Source organism: Oryctolagus cuniculus, chromosome 11 (genome assembly GCF_051225735.1).
Source record: "Oryctolagus cuniculus isolate XC-2025 breed Fujian yellow rabbit chromosome 11, ASM5122573v1, whole genome shotgun sequence".
Lineage (NCBI taxonomy): Eukaryota > Metazoa > Chordata > Mammalia > Lagomorpha > Leporidae > Oryctolagus > Oryctolagus cuniculus.
In genome coordinates, this window is record NC_142877.1 from 28,785,648 (window position 1) to 28,800,402 (window position 14,755).

At 46.1% G+C, this 14,755-nt stretch overlaps 1 protein-coding gene across 1 annotated transcript in view; it reads left to right on the top strand.

The window, feature by feature from the left end:
• The first annotated feature begins 660 nt into the window (after nt 1-660).
• Nucleotides 661-14,755, top strand: part of ATRN (attractin) — a 161,263-nt gene continuing 147,168 nt past the window's right edge. The window contains exon 1 of the mRNA XM_002710922.6: nt 661-1,199. Coding sequence (XP_002710968.1) covers nt 799-1,199 — 401 coding nt within the window. The 5' untranslated portion in view covers nt 661-798. The remainder of the gene's footprint in view (nt 1,200-14,755) is intronic.

A 14,755-nucleotide genomic window follows, 5' to 3' on the forward strand; every position in this document is an offset into this window, starting at 1 on the left:
TATTACATCCTTCTACTGGTTTAACAGTCGCAGGCTCAGTCCAGATTCCAGAGTGGAAGACTGCATGGCGTGGTTACACTGCTTTGGGGGGGGGGGGGGTCACTGAAGTCTCAGAGTACCAGACACGACCCCTGAGTAGCTTGAGGGTGTGCCAGTTCCTGATTCTGTTGCTCTCTCTTCAGAGATGGTTGGAGGTCAGAGTGGAGAGTAAGGTAACCTCAAAGTTGTCCCACAGGCGCAGCCTACATGCCGGTTTCTTAACACACGTGTCACTTGGTCACCCTTATTTCAAAAGGGCTCGAAGGCACCACTCCTTCTTCCACAGGACTGCAGCCGACGGCACACTGCCTAAGGCCCCTCAGCCAGGCGAGCGCGCGGTCTCCAGTGAGCGCCACACGCAACACGACCGGCTTGGTCAAGAGGGCGGCCGGGGCGCCAGCGGCCCCGTGGAAAGGGAGACGCTTCGGGGCTGCTCCCCTGCCTGCCGTCCCGCGCAGAGGGCGAACATGAGAATCTCGCGCCAGCAGCAAACCCAAGCATCCTGCGCTCAAGGACCGGGATCTTCGCGCCGCGCCGCGCCCACGCACGCACGCGCGCGCGCTCCGGCCCCGCCCACGCGCAGCTCTGGCCCCGCCCTCAGGATTGACCGCACGAGCCACCGTCCACACAGCCCCGCCCCGCACGGCCAGGCGAAGCGAAGCCGGCCGTGTGGTGTGTGTGTGTGTGTGTGAGTGTGTGTGTGTGTGTGTGTGAGTGTGTGTGTATGTGTTCGCGGGGCGCCGTCTCAGCCCCGGGAAGATGGTGGCGGCGGCGGCGGCGACTGAGGCGAGGCTGAGGTGGAGGACGGCGGCGACGGCAGCGCCCGCGGGCAGGAACGGCGGGCGGCACCGGGGCTGGGACGTGACCGCGACTGGGAGGCCGGGGTTGGGGGCCGGGCTGCGCCTCCCGTGGTTGCTGTCGCCGTCGCTGCCGCCGCGGCTCCTGCTGCTGTTGCTGCTGCCGGTGCTGCTGCTGCTACTGCCTTCGGAGGCCGAGGCCGCGGCGGCGGCAGCGGCGGTGTCGGGCTCCGCTGCAGCCGAGGCCAAGGAATGTGACCGGCCCTGTGTCAACGGCGGCCGCTGCAACCCTGGCACCGGCCAGTGCGTCTGCCCCGCCGGCTGGGTGGGCGAGCAATGCCAGCACTGCGGGGGCCGCTTCAGGTGAGTAGGGGGTGGTGGTGGAGGGTCGGGCCCAGCCGGAGGCGGGAGCTGAGGGGCGCCGGTGACGGCCCCAGACCAGAGGCGCGTGCTGCAAAGAAAGTGGGGAGGGGAGGGCTGCCCCGCGATGTGGGAGGGCCATTTGTTTCCGGGGAGATCATCATCTCTGGCCTGGGGTCTTCCTGTTGTGTAGGGTGAAAGAGTACAGTTAGGAGTGGGGAGCTGCCCAGAGGTATTTGGGTGTTGTGGGCTAGATTGGAAGAATGTTTGGGTTCCCCAAGAGTATCAAAGCCCATCTCTGAAACTAGGTCTATTTCGGATAAATGAGATATCGGAAAAAAAGTGAGTGAACCTGTTTTACTTCAACACATTCTGTTAACATCCCCGTGTGCCCTACCTGATAGGTTCCCCAACTGATTGGAGATTTGGGTTTCTTAAGATACTGGACCCTTGAAACGATTTGTTGGCTGGATGGAGATGGAAGGGAGAGGATAGCAGTGTGAGATTTTGGGGATGGAAGAACTAGTGGCTGGTGGCTAAAGGAAAGTGAAGAAACCAACCCTTTGAAGCTCACTGGATGTAGCAGAGTAGAACAGGTTCTGTCAGGGAGTGAGGATGGAAGGAGATTCCTGTTCGCCCTGGTTTCTGGGCAATATGGAGTTCCAGTTTGGAGCAGAACCTCTTGGAGAGATCATTAATTAATTAATTAGCGGTTATCTGTTATTTGCTTCAGTTGTGCAAGGCTTTCTGGATAATACACTCAAACAAATAGATTAGCCAGACTTTGGCCTAGTCCACAAGGAGTTTGGAATATACCAGGAGAAAGATATGCACACAGATAACCCTAGTCATAAGGGTTACAGAGTCATTCATGCCTGTGGTGGTTACTTACTGCACTTTTTCCATGTCTGATCAGCAAGAGCGGGGAAATGTGGTGACCAAGACAGACAAGATCCCTGCTTTCATATTTTAGTGGGACTGACAGGCTGCTTACTAATAAATAAGTCAAAGAAATGAACAGAATAATTTTAGATATTGGTAAATGCTATGAAAATAAAAGTGGGGTGACCTGATAGAGAATTATAGCTGCCGGTGACTTTAGGAGGTCTCTCTGAAGTTAAAGTGACATTTGATCTGAGAACAGAAAGAGACAGTGAACCTGTAGGATTTAGTGTGGAGAGGTTGTAACTAGCTAGGGGGTGTGAGGGAGATTTGAGAAGGAGATAACCATGGATTTGAGTATTGGAGACTAAGGATTTGGGAATGTTACACAGGGGGAAAAATTCCAGATGGGAGGGAGGATGCAAACAAAATTTTGTTGCTACCTCTATGGAAGAGAGTTGTGAGAGAAGTTTGGAGTGGTAAAATTGTAGACTCCAGTAACGTCAGATCTTCCAGGGAACTCAGAGTATTGAGAAGTCGAGTTTTATGGATGGAGAAACCAAGTGACTTGAGGACCAGTCAAAGGTGGGGCTGGTTTTGTAACTTAATTAGGGTGTTCTGGTTTATGAATCACATTAATATGCACATATTTGTTGAGCACGCCTCTGAGAGTGGTAAGCAAGACAGACACAGTTCTAGGCTTGGGGATGGGTAGGATCATGGCAGGCTGGAGAGAGTGTGGGGTGGCTGAACAGGGAGAATGAAGGGGAACACGGCAGGACTGCAGAGATACGCAGGGGCAGGGCAAGTGGAGACCTGCCAGTCGGATTGAGGCTTTCAACCTTTAGTCCAAGAGCAGTGGAATGGCTTATGTAGTTTACTCTTATTTTCATGACATTGTGGGCTTTTACATTGGGGGTCAGAGCTGGAGTGGACTTTAAGGTGAGGCCAGAGCATTTTGAATGTAAGGAGCTTCCAAGATCAAGTGAGTGGGTGGTTGGCTCCAATGAGAGTTCATGTTCTGAAAATCCAGGACGATGTGGCAGGGCAGAGGGGCCATAGCAGGGTCAGTCTTGGGGTCTTACTGTAGTACTTTTTCACCTTACACAACAGGAAGACCCCAGCAAGATCAGTCTATCTGTGATATTCAGAGTAGGTAGGCTCACTTTGAGCATGAGAGGGGATGGGAAGCCAGGTGAGATCTGTTGGCCCGGGTTAGGACAGTGATAGTCAGAGCTGGAGATGGCAGAGGGTGTGAAGGCAGGGACGGATTGCTGCGTGGTGTTGTAGAGGTAAAATGAGCAGGCCTTTAAGAAACTGGTTTACTGTTGGGAAGAGAGAGTAGGATGATGAGGAAAATAAAACTAGATATTATTCTGGGTGATGGAGAGGACAACACTGCCATTAACAGTCACAGGGACACAGGAGGAATGGATCTGAGACGAGTTCAATCCTACACACACTGAGTTTGGGATGCTCTCAAGGTGTGCACCTGGCTGATGTCAGTGCTGACGCCATCTATGAGGGAGATCGCCATGGGGAGAGAGAGTTCTGAGTGTCCCCATGGGCAGTCCAGAGGATTGGAGAAGAGCCACTTATGGGGCACAGAGAGTCCTGAAACTGGTTGTCTCAAATGATGTCATATGTGAGGGAAGGGACTCCTCTAGTTATTGTGGTTATTCCTTTGAGTTTGTACCAGCTGTTATCCGTGCTGTTTCATGATTGAGCAATTATGACTGTGGTCTTGGTGATACCATTATATTTTGTGGGCTTCTGGAATGGAAGTAGGAGGAACTTATGTCTCTGGTCTTTTAAAAAGACTTGTATTAAATTTTAGTTGGAGGATTTTTTGGGCAAAGAATGAAATGTTGGTTTTGATCATAGTGGGGTGTGTGTGTGTGTGTATATATATATTTAAATACTTATTTGAAAGGCAGAGTTATAGAATGAGAGAGGGAGAGAGAGACAGAGAGATATCTTCCATCTGCTGGTTCACTACCCAAATGGCCACAATGGCTAGGGCTGAGCTAGGCTGGAGCCAGGACCCAGGAGTGGCATCTGGGTCTCCCAAATGGTTGCAGGGGCCCAAGTGCTTGGGCTGTCCACTGCTTTCCCAGGCACATTAGCGGGGAACTGCATGGGAAGTGGAGCAGCTGGAACTTGAAAAGCTGCCTGTATGAGATGTTGGTGTCACTTAACCCTCTAAGCCACAATGCTGGCCCCTGGTGGTATATATCTTGATGTGGTTTATACACCTCTTTGTCATTTAACTAAAAGGTATTAAATGAATTCCTTCCTGGTTTAGAATAGCATTAAGCTTGTGTATTTTTAAAGATTTTTAGATCTGTATGCCCTGTCTCATAATTGCCAGTATAGGTCTTTTTCATTAATTGAAAGGAATGTAGGATAGCAAGGGGATTGGGCTTCACTAAAGTCATCACTGCGTGCGTACTGTGTGCCAGGGACTTGGCCGGGCATGTTCATGTGTATCTTACTGTTTATTCCTCAGGACAACTTGAGGATATGATACAAAATTTGGCTTATTATATGGTTGTAAGTTAGCCAATTTTTTTCCTAATGAAAGTTGCTTCAGAAATGATTAATTACAGAGAGTAAGGTTAATGGTGTCAGTTCAGCAAAAATAACTATAAATCTTTGGTGTATTATTTGTAAGACAGAACCATTTTCATTCATTTTTATGTGAATCTTCATTACTCAGGGATCTTTTTTTTTTTTTCTACTTATGGCATCACCATTGAAGTTTTTCTTTGGAGCACAAATATATCCCACCAAGTTACAGATATTAAGCTCATTTATAAAATCAATATGTATTCAGTTTTATGAAGTTCTTGCTATGCAGAACTTCTGGGAGGATAGAATAGAATAACCTAGTGACTCGGAGCCTTATAGCTACCCAAGAAAAGCAGAGGAAATAACCATCTTTTGAGCTTCTGTTTTGTGCTATGTGCATGCTGTAATAGTAGTAGTAGTTGTCATAGCAGCAGCTGCAACCATTGCTCCATTTTTTCCAAGCATTGTGTCAAGCACCTTCTAGAAATGATCCCTTTTACTCCTTAGAGTGAAGTTATTACCATTTCATAGATCGGTAAACTGAAGGTTGGAGGTAATGAATAACTTGCTCAAGGTCACAAAATTTGTAAAGTTGGGATTTGAACTCAGGCCTTGTTTAATTTCCAACCTCTTCTCTTTTCATTGTACCATTTGGCCTCATTTTTCCTGAGCCTAGTCACCCTTTGTGATCATTTTGGAAGGGCTGACCCAATTCCAAAAAACACTTTGAGATAAAAAGGAAGGAAATAGATTTTTACAATAGGCAAGATAGTATGCAAAAAAACTGAATTTATCTGGTTGTTGGTAAGGACATAAATAGCTTTCTAACTAGTGAAATGAAAATTCTGGAAAATAAATTAGAAGAAAGAAAAAGGTAAAACTTTTTTTTTTGTATAGTACTTATTCTAAGGGGTATTAACCTCGAAAGCTCCAAATTTATTATGTTCGTGAGTCCAGTTTAGGCTTGTTTGCTTTCCCTAGTAGAATAAACTGCATGAGGACAGGATTTTTTTTTTTTAAAGATTTACTTATTTATTTGAAAGAGTTACACAGAGGAGAGGCAGAGAGAGAGATCTTCTATCTGATGGTTCACTCCCCAGTTGGCCATAATGGCCAGAGCTGCACTGATCCAAAGCCAGGAGCCTCCCCCGGGTTTCCCACATGGGTGCAGGGGCCCAAGGACTTGGGCCATCTTCCACTGCTTTCCCAGGCCACAACAGAGAGCTGGATCGGAAGTGGAGCAGCTGGGACTTGAACCAGCGCCCATATGGGATGCTGGCACTGCAGGTGGCGGCTTTACCCCCTACGCCACAGCACCAGCCCCAAGGACAGGATTTTAAAGTTTTGTTTTGTTCACTGTTATATTTCTGGACCCATAATTATTCCTAGAATGTAGTGCTCAATTTGTTTAAAGAAAAAATGCAGGGACAGATTTTGGTGCAGCAGAGTTGCCACTTGGGATGCCCACATCTCATTTTGGCAGAATTCTTGGTTTGAGTCCTGGCCACTCTGCTTCCCATCCAGCTTCTTGCTAATATTCGTATCCAGCATTCCTGCTAATGCGTTCCCTGGGAGGCAACAGATGATGACCTAAGTACTTGAGTCCCTGTCATCCATGTGAGAGACCCAAATTGACTTCCAGGTTCTTGGATTTGCCTTGTCCCAGCCCTGGATGTTGTGGGCATTTGGGGAATGAATCAACTTTTGGAATCTATCTCTGCTTTTCAAATAAAAAATGAAAATAAATAGGTTTAATAAAGAAGAAATGCAATTTTATGATATATTTTTATGACTCTTTAAAAGTCATTTTTACCCATGTCAAGTCATACATATTTTTAATTTTTATATTTTTCGTGAACTCTGACTTACCTATTGTTTGTTAGGCAATTTTGTTGGTATGTTTTACTGTCACCACATGTTGAATCATGTCTGATATCAAACTACTTATCATTATTGGAAAAAATAGGCTTTCCCTTTGTACTTTATTCTAGTTTCAAATCCTACTTCAGTTAACCAAAGATCAAAAGTTAGGAGTAGGGGCTAGAGCTGTGGCACAGCTGGTTAAGCCACCATCTGCAGTGCTGGCATTCCATTTTGACATCAGTTCAAGTCCTGACTGCTCTATTTCCAATCCAGCTCCCTGCTAATGGCAGTGGAAGATGGCCCAAGTCCTTGGGCCGCTGCACCCATATGGGAAACCTGGAAGAAGCTCCTGGCTCCTGACTTCGGCCTGGCCCAGCGCTGGCCATTGCGGCCATTTGGGGAGTGAGCCAGCAGATGGAAAATATCTTGTTCTGTCTCTCCTCTCTCTAACTCTGACTTTCAAATGAATGAATAAATCTTAAAAAAAAAAAATAATCTTTGAGCTCTTTCTACCTGCTTATTCTCTCTTCTGTAATGTAAATCTATCCCTTTCCATTTCTTCTGCCGCTGTCCTAGTGTACCTGGCCCTGGCCTAGTGCAACTGACCCTTCATTGCATTGCTGACTTGCCTCTGTTGCAACCTGACTGGTCTCTTAACCTGCAGAATCCATTCCCCACTGCCTTGCTCAGAAGCCTTTTTTCTTTTTTAAAGATTTATTCATTTATTTGAAAGTCAGAGTTACAGAGAAAGAGAAGCAGGGTTCTTCCATCCACTGGTTCACTCCCCAGGTGGCAGAGCCAGGCCAAAGCCAGGAGCCTGGAGCTTCATCCATGTCTCCCATGTGGATTGCAGGGGCCCAGACACTTAGGCCATCTTCAGCTGCTTTTCCCAGGACATTATCGGGGAGCTGGATCAGAAGTGCAGCAGCTGGAACTTGAATTGGCACCAGTGTGGGATGCCAGCATTGCAGGCAGTGGCTTTACCTGCTAGGCCACAACTCTGGCCCCACTAAGAATCTTTTTTTTTTTTTTTTCTTTTTTAAAAGATTTATTTATTTACTTGAGAGGTAGTGTTACAGAGAGAGGGAGAGACAGAGAGAAAGGTCTTCTATCCCCTGGTTCACTCCCCAAAATGGCTGCAACTGGGCCCATCCAAAGCCAGGAGCTTCTTCCGGATCTCCCATACAGGTGCAGGGGCCCAAGCACTTGGGCCATCTTCTGCTTTTCCAGGGCAGAGCGGAGAGCTAGATCAGAACAGGAGCAGTTGGGACTAAACACAGCACCCATTTAGGATGCTGGTGCCGCAGGCGGAGGCTTAGTCCACTACGCCACAGCACCGGCCCCTCAGAAGCTTTTTTAAAAATTCCTTTGCTGGGGCTGCCGCTGTGGCTTAGCAGGTTAAGCCACAACCTGTGGTGTCAGCATCTCCTGTGGATGCTGGTTTGAGTCCTGGCTGCTCCACTTCCAATCTAGCTCCCTGCTAATGCACTTGGGAAAGCAGCGGAGGATGGCCCACATCCTTGGGCCCCTGCACCCACATGGTAGACCTGGAAGAAGCTCTTGGCCCCTGGCTTCAGCCTGGCCCAACCCTGTCCATTGCAGCTATTTGGGGAGTGAACCAGCAGATAGAAGACCTCCATCTTTGTCTCTCCTGCTCTCTCTATGTAGCTCTGCCTTTCAAATAAATCATTTTTTTTTTTTTACAGGCAGAGTGGACAGTGAGAGAGAGAGAGACAGAGAGAAAGGTCTTCCTTTTGCCGTTGGTTCACCCTCCAATGGCCGCCATGGCCAGCGCACTGTGCTGATCCGAAGGCAGGAGCCAGGTACTTATCCTGGTCTCCCATGGGGTGCAGGGCCCAAGCACTTGGGCCATCCTCCACTGCACTCCCTGGCCACAGCAGAGAGCTGGACTGGAGGAGGGGAAACCGGGACAGAATCCGGCACGCCGACCGGGACTAGAACCTGGTGTGCCGGCGCCGCAAGGCATCAAATAAATAAATCTTAAAAATTCCTTTGCTCACCTATAAAATGACCCTCAGCAGAAGACTCCCCCTCCCTTATGCACATCCCTTTTTCCCTAACCAAATCCTGCTTTGTAGTTTCTCTGCATCTTTGCTAAGTTTAGCACCCTCGGGGGCTGGCGCCGTGGCTCACTTGGTTAATCCTCTGCCTTTGGTGCCGGCATCCCATATGGGCGCAGGGTTCTAGGTCTGGTTGCTCCTCTTCCAGTCCAGCTCTCTGCTGTGGTCTGGGAAGGCAGTGGAGGATGGCCCAAGTACCTGCACCTGCACCCGCGTTGGAAGGAGGAGCTCCTGGCTCCTGGCTTCGGATTGGCGCAGCACTGGCGGTGGCGGCCATTTGGGGGGTGAACCAATGGAAGGAAGACCTTTCTCTCTGTCTCTCTTTCTCACTATCTCTATCTGTCAAATAAATAAATAAATAAAATAAATTTAGCACCCTCCTTTCTCTTACCCCAGGTTCTTTTTTTCTTTACTTACTTGGGTTCTACTTTCCAAGGCCTATCTTCTGTTCTTTAAGATCTTTAATTGCCAATTCTCCTAATGCATGCCCTTTATCCTTTTTGGGATGAGTCATTAATCTGTTCTATTCATAAATGTAATTTTTAAAAAAAATATTTATTTATTTGAAAGGCAAAGCAACAGAGAGAGGCAGAAAGAGTGAGAGAAAGAGATGTTCCTTCCACTAGTTCACTCCCCAGGTTGCAGCGACAACCAGATCTGTGCCAGGCTGAAGCTAGGAGTCAGGAACTCCATGTGAGTCTCCTACATGGATGGCAGGAGCCCAAGTTATTTGATCCATCATCTGTTGTCTTCCCAGGCACCTTAACAAGAAACTCGATTGAAAGTAAAGCAGCTGGGACTCAAACAGGCACTCTAATATGGGTTGCCGGCGTTGCAAGCATTTGCCCAGCCCTCGGAGTCACAATGGCATAGATACCTTCTGATTACATGTTAAGTACTATGTTTGCCTTGAGGATGGGAAAGAATCAGACTTTGCTTTCCCCTCATTTCATAATTCTAAAGGAAGATAGCTATGTGTATAGGCAATTAGAACTTCGTAATAAAAATACAGGCAGTCTGTGCTGCTAGGCTAATATGTGATAGAGAGACTAATGCTTTTTGGGGCTCTGAGGGGGCATCATTGAGGAGAGAGAGGACTTGTGGGCAAGTGTGAGAAGTTCAGTGTAAAGAAACCATCTGGGAGAGAGGGACATTCCAGAAGGAATGAAGAGTTTGTGCAAGGGCAAAGAATCATAGGTTAACATGCTTAGGGTGTTGGTTTCCTAGTACTGGTATGCTGAGATATCACAACTTGAGGGCTTAAAGCAACAGAACTTTATTCTCTCATGGTTCTGAAGGCTCAAACTCTGACCCTGAGTTACTGGGAGTGTTATGCTCTCGCTTAAGACTCCCAGGGGAGAATCTCTTCCATGATTTGTTCTTGTCTTATTTGACATTTGTTGGCTTGCAGAGGCATCTCTTTCATCTGCCATGGTACTTTCCTTGTGTGTCTCTGTGTCCCTTCTCTTAAGGATACCATCACAATGGATGTGCAAGCATGAACACATCCTAACTTGATTACATTTGCAAAGACTCTTTATAGACTAGGTCATAGTCAGGGTACCCTGAATTAGAACTTCAGTGTATCTTTTGGGGGGATACAATCGACTCACTTCATTTAGAGTGATGAACATAGATGGATGCTGTTTTAGCAGAACTTGTGAGGGATGCGATGGAAGGGAATGAGCGTGGATGATGACCGTGGCCTTCCATCTTCCCTTCTTCACAATTTCCAGTTTCAGGGTGTGTCCTGCCCTGGGAGAACCCATCAAGGCATTGCAATTTCTTGCTGTAGTGATTGTTTTGAGATGGACGTGTGACTTAAGTTGACTCAGTGATCTGAGATGTTTTCTTGGACCTCTTTCCTCTCTAGGTATTCATGAAGGTGATGTTTTGTTTTTTTGTATTGTGAGGCTATAAAGCCTCCAATTCCTAACAGGGGGCTGGCTGACTAGGGTCTGTCAACTCAGGCTGCTTTAATAAATCTCATCAACTTTATCTCTGTGAAAAGTTCTCAAGATAGGCAAATGTTGTTATTTACTACGGGATATATGACAGTTAAACATGTAGCAGAAAGCAGAGGATGTTTGTGATCAAAACAGTTTTTGTTAAATATGATTAGTTAATTTTATACCTTTATAAGTTACCTTTATCTTGAGAATTGAATATACTGTGGCTGAACAAAAATATTACATTGGTTTTTTCTTTTTAACACAGTTTTGTTTCCAAAACTGAAAATGAAAAGAAGGATGTAGTTGTACCTTTTGAAATAGTTGTATGTAGAACTTTACCAGTCATTAACCTATGGTAAAACTTGTTTTCTAATTAAATAATTCTATGTCATTTTCATTGATTTTTCAGGCACATTTTGGCAAAAGTGATTTCTATCTAATATAATTCATTATTCTAACCTTCTTTTTGCTTCTTGATTCCTTTTATTGTCCTTTTTTTCTCCTAGCCCTTTATTATTAACCTTTTTCTGTTTTTTTCCTTCTTAGGATTGCTTTCTTAATATTGTCTTGCTTTTTCTTTCATCTGTTTTTATTTGTTATATCTCTTTAACTGCTTTTCTTTTAATATTTGAGGTCATGTGATTTTATGCTTCAATTTTTAAATTTTTCAGATTCCGTGTTCAGTGAACCTCAGTTCTAATTATTTATCTACATATTTAATTAATTACAATTCTCCATTTTTCACTTATAGAACTTAATTTTCTTTCCTTTTAAAAATTTGTTTATTTGAAAGGGGGGGGGTGGGAGGGAGAGAGAGAGAGAGAAAGAAAGAGAGAAAAATATGAGGGGAAGAGATCTTCCATTTGCTGCTTCACTCCCCAAGTAGCCATAACTGGAGCTGGGCCAAGCTAAAGCCAGGAACCCAGAGCTCCATCTGGGTCCCCTACATGGATGGCAGGGGCCCACATACTTAAGCCAGCTTTCGTTGCTTTCCCAGGTGTGTTAGCAGGGAGCTGATTAGGAAGTGGGGCAGCTGGGAATTAAATTGGCACTCATATGGGATGCCAGTGCTGCAGGTGGCAGCTTAGTTCACTGCATCACAAGGCTGGCTCCAGAAGTTAATTTTAGTTATGACTGAATCGCTTATTTTTACTATTGATTTTTAAAATTTGACATTAATAGTATTTAATTATTAAGTGAATGAATTTTCCAGTTAATTCTTAGTCCTTTTTGTATTTTAAGAATTTTCTAGTTTGTTTATTAGTAAGTTGATAAACTTGAGGGGTTGGAATTGAGTCAGGTGTTAAGAGTCAAAAAAGTAATCTCCCTTGATCTGTACTTCCTGAAATTTCTTTTTCTTTTCTTTCTTTTCTTTTCTTTTCTTTTCTTTTTTTTTTTTTTTTTTTTTTTTGACAGGCGGAGTGGACAGTGAGAGAGAGAGACAGAGAGAAAGGTCTTCCTTTGCCGTTGGTTCACCCTCCAATGGCCGCCTGGCCGGCACGCTGTGGCCGGCACACCGCGCTGATCCGATGGCAGGAGCCAGGTACTTATCCTGGTCTCCCATGGGGTGCAGGGCCCAAGCACTTGGGCCATCCTCCACTGCACTCCCTGGCCACAGCAGAGAGCTGGCCTGGAAGAGGGGCGACCGGGACAGAATCCGGCACCCCTACCGGGACTAGAACCCGGTGTGCCGGCGCCGCAAGGCAGAGGATTAGCCTAGTGAGCTGTGGCGCCGGCCCTTCCTGAAGTTTTCAATTCACAAAATGTATATGGACTGTCATAGTAATTAAATAATGTTGGTGTAAATGTTTGCCTAGTGGTTAAGATGTCTGTGTCCCACATTTGACTGCCTGTGTTCATTTCCTGGCTCTAACTCTTGTTTCTAGCTTTCTAGTATGCAGACCTTGGGAAGCAACAGCGATGGCTCTAGTAATTTGAGTTCCTGCCACTCCTTTGGGAGACCCAGTTTGAGTTCCCTGCCTCTGGCTCTGGCCCCAACACAGCCTTGGCTGTTGGGGTATTTAGGGAGTGAACCAGAGGACAGAGCATGCGTTTCCTCTGTCTGTGCATCTCTGTGTTTGGGCCCCTGCCACCCATGTGGGCCATCCAGATAGTACTCCTGGCTCCCGGCTTCAACCTGGCCCAGCCCCAGCTGTTGGTGCCGTATGGGGAATGAACCAGTGGATAGAAGATTTCTCTGTCTCTCCCTCTCTCTGTAACTCTGATTTTCAGTTAAATAAATAAGTCTTTTTTTTTTTTAAATTAAAGATTTGTTTATTTATTTGAAAGTTAGAGTTACACAGAGAGAAGGAGAGGCAGAGAGAGAGAGAGGTCTTCCATCTGCTGGTTCACTCCCCAATTGGCCACACAGCCGAAGCTGCGCTGATCTGAAGCCAGGAGCCAGGAGCTTCTTCTGGGTCTCCCATGTGAGTGCAGGACCCCAAAAGACTTGGGCCATCTTCCACTGCTTTCCCAGGACATAGCAGAGAGCTGGATTGGAAGTGGAGCAGCTGGGACTCAAACTGGTGCCCATATGGGATACTGGCACTGCAGGCAGCAGCTTTATCCGCTACACCAAAGTGCCAGCCCTAATAAATAAGTCTTTAATATTTAAAAAAAAAGTATTCCATTTTATAAGATGATTTTTAAAAGTAATTTTTATTTATTTATTTTTTATTTTTTGACAGGCAGAGTGGACAGTGAGAGAGAGAGACAGAGAGAAAGGTCTTCCTTTTGCCGTTGGTTCACCCTCCAGTGGCCGCCGCAGCCGGCACGCTGCGGCCGGCACACCGCGCTGATCCGATGGCAGGAGCCAGGAGCCAGGTGCTTTTCCTGGTCTCCCATGGGGTGCAGAGCCCAAGCACCTGGGCCATCCTCCACTGCACTCCCTGGCCACAGCAGAGAGTTGGCCTGGAAGAGGGGCAACCGGGACAGAATCCGGCACCCCAACCGGGACTAGAACCCGGTGTGCCGGCGCCGCTAGGCGGAGGATTAGCCTAGTGAGCCGCGGCGCCGGCCTAAAAGTAATTTTTAAATAAAGATTATAATATACAGTTTAAATGTAGTTTATAATGATTCACAGTAGAAAAAAACTCATATTTAGTCTTGTTTAAAATGTGGTGTATGTTATTTGATATATTTTAATTATGTAAGGAAAAACATAATTTGTAAACAAAAAATTGATTTAACTTTGGGATCAAATATATATTCAAGCAGAGATCAAAGTTGACAGTTTTATGCTACTAAAAATTTAATGTTCTTGTCCTAATGTTTGGTATTCATGTTTGTATGCTTTACAGTTTTTTTTTATTTTTAAGATTTACTTTAGGCCGGCGCCACGGCTCAATAGGCTAATCCTCTGCCTGCGGCGCCGGCACACCGGGTTCTTGTCCCGGTTGCCCCTCTTCCAGGCCAGCTCTCTGCTATGGCCTGGGAGTGCGGTGGAGGATGGCCCAAGTCCTTGGGCCCTGTACCCGCATTGGAGACCAGGAGAAGCACCTGGCGGCTCCTGGCTTTGGATCAGCGCGATGCGCCGGCCGCAGCAGCCATTGGAGGGTGAACCAACGGCAAAAAGGAAGACCTTTCTCTCTCTCTCTCTCTCTCTCTCTCTAACTCTGCCTGTCAAAATGAAAAAGTAAAAAAAGTTTTATTTTATTTATTTGTAAGACAAAATTACAGAGAGAGAGAGGTCTTCCATCCGCTGGTTTACTCCCCAAATGGCCGCAACGGCCGGAGCTGAGCTGATCTGAAGAAGCCAGGAGCTTCTTCCAGGTCTCCACGTGGATACAGGGGCCCAAAGACTTGGGCTATCCTCTACTGCTTTCCCGGGCTCATTAGCAGGGAGCTGGACTGGAAGTGGAACATTCAGGACTCAAGCTGGCACCCATATGGGATGCTGGTACAGCAGGCCAGGGCTTTAACTCTCTGTGCCACAGCATCAACCCCTACAGTTATTTTTTAAAGGTATTTTTTTGTTTTGATTCTAAATGATGAAATAGTTAATGGTTTCCAGCAATTTGTAAATATTTCTCTTTGAATAACACTTTTTTCTATATAGATCAATTTTTCAAAATTGAGTGAAAAGGCTAAGCTGACTATAATTGTCACTTAATTTTCTCTTTTAAACATTGATCTTTTTAAAGTACTAGAGATATCTTACAAAGCATTATGAGGATTTTGAATAGAAGATTTGGCAAAGGTGAACTTGAGG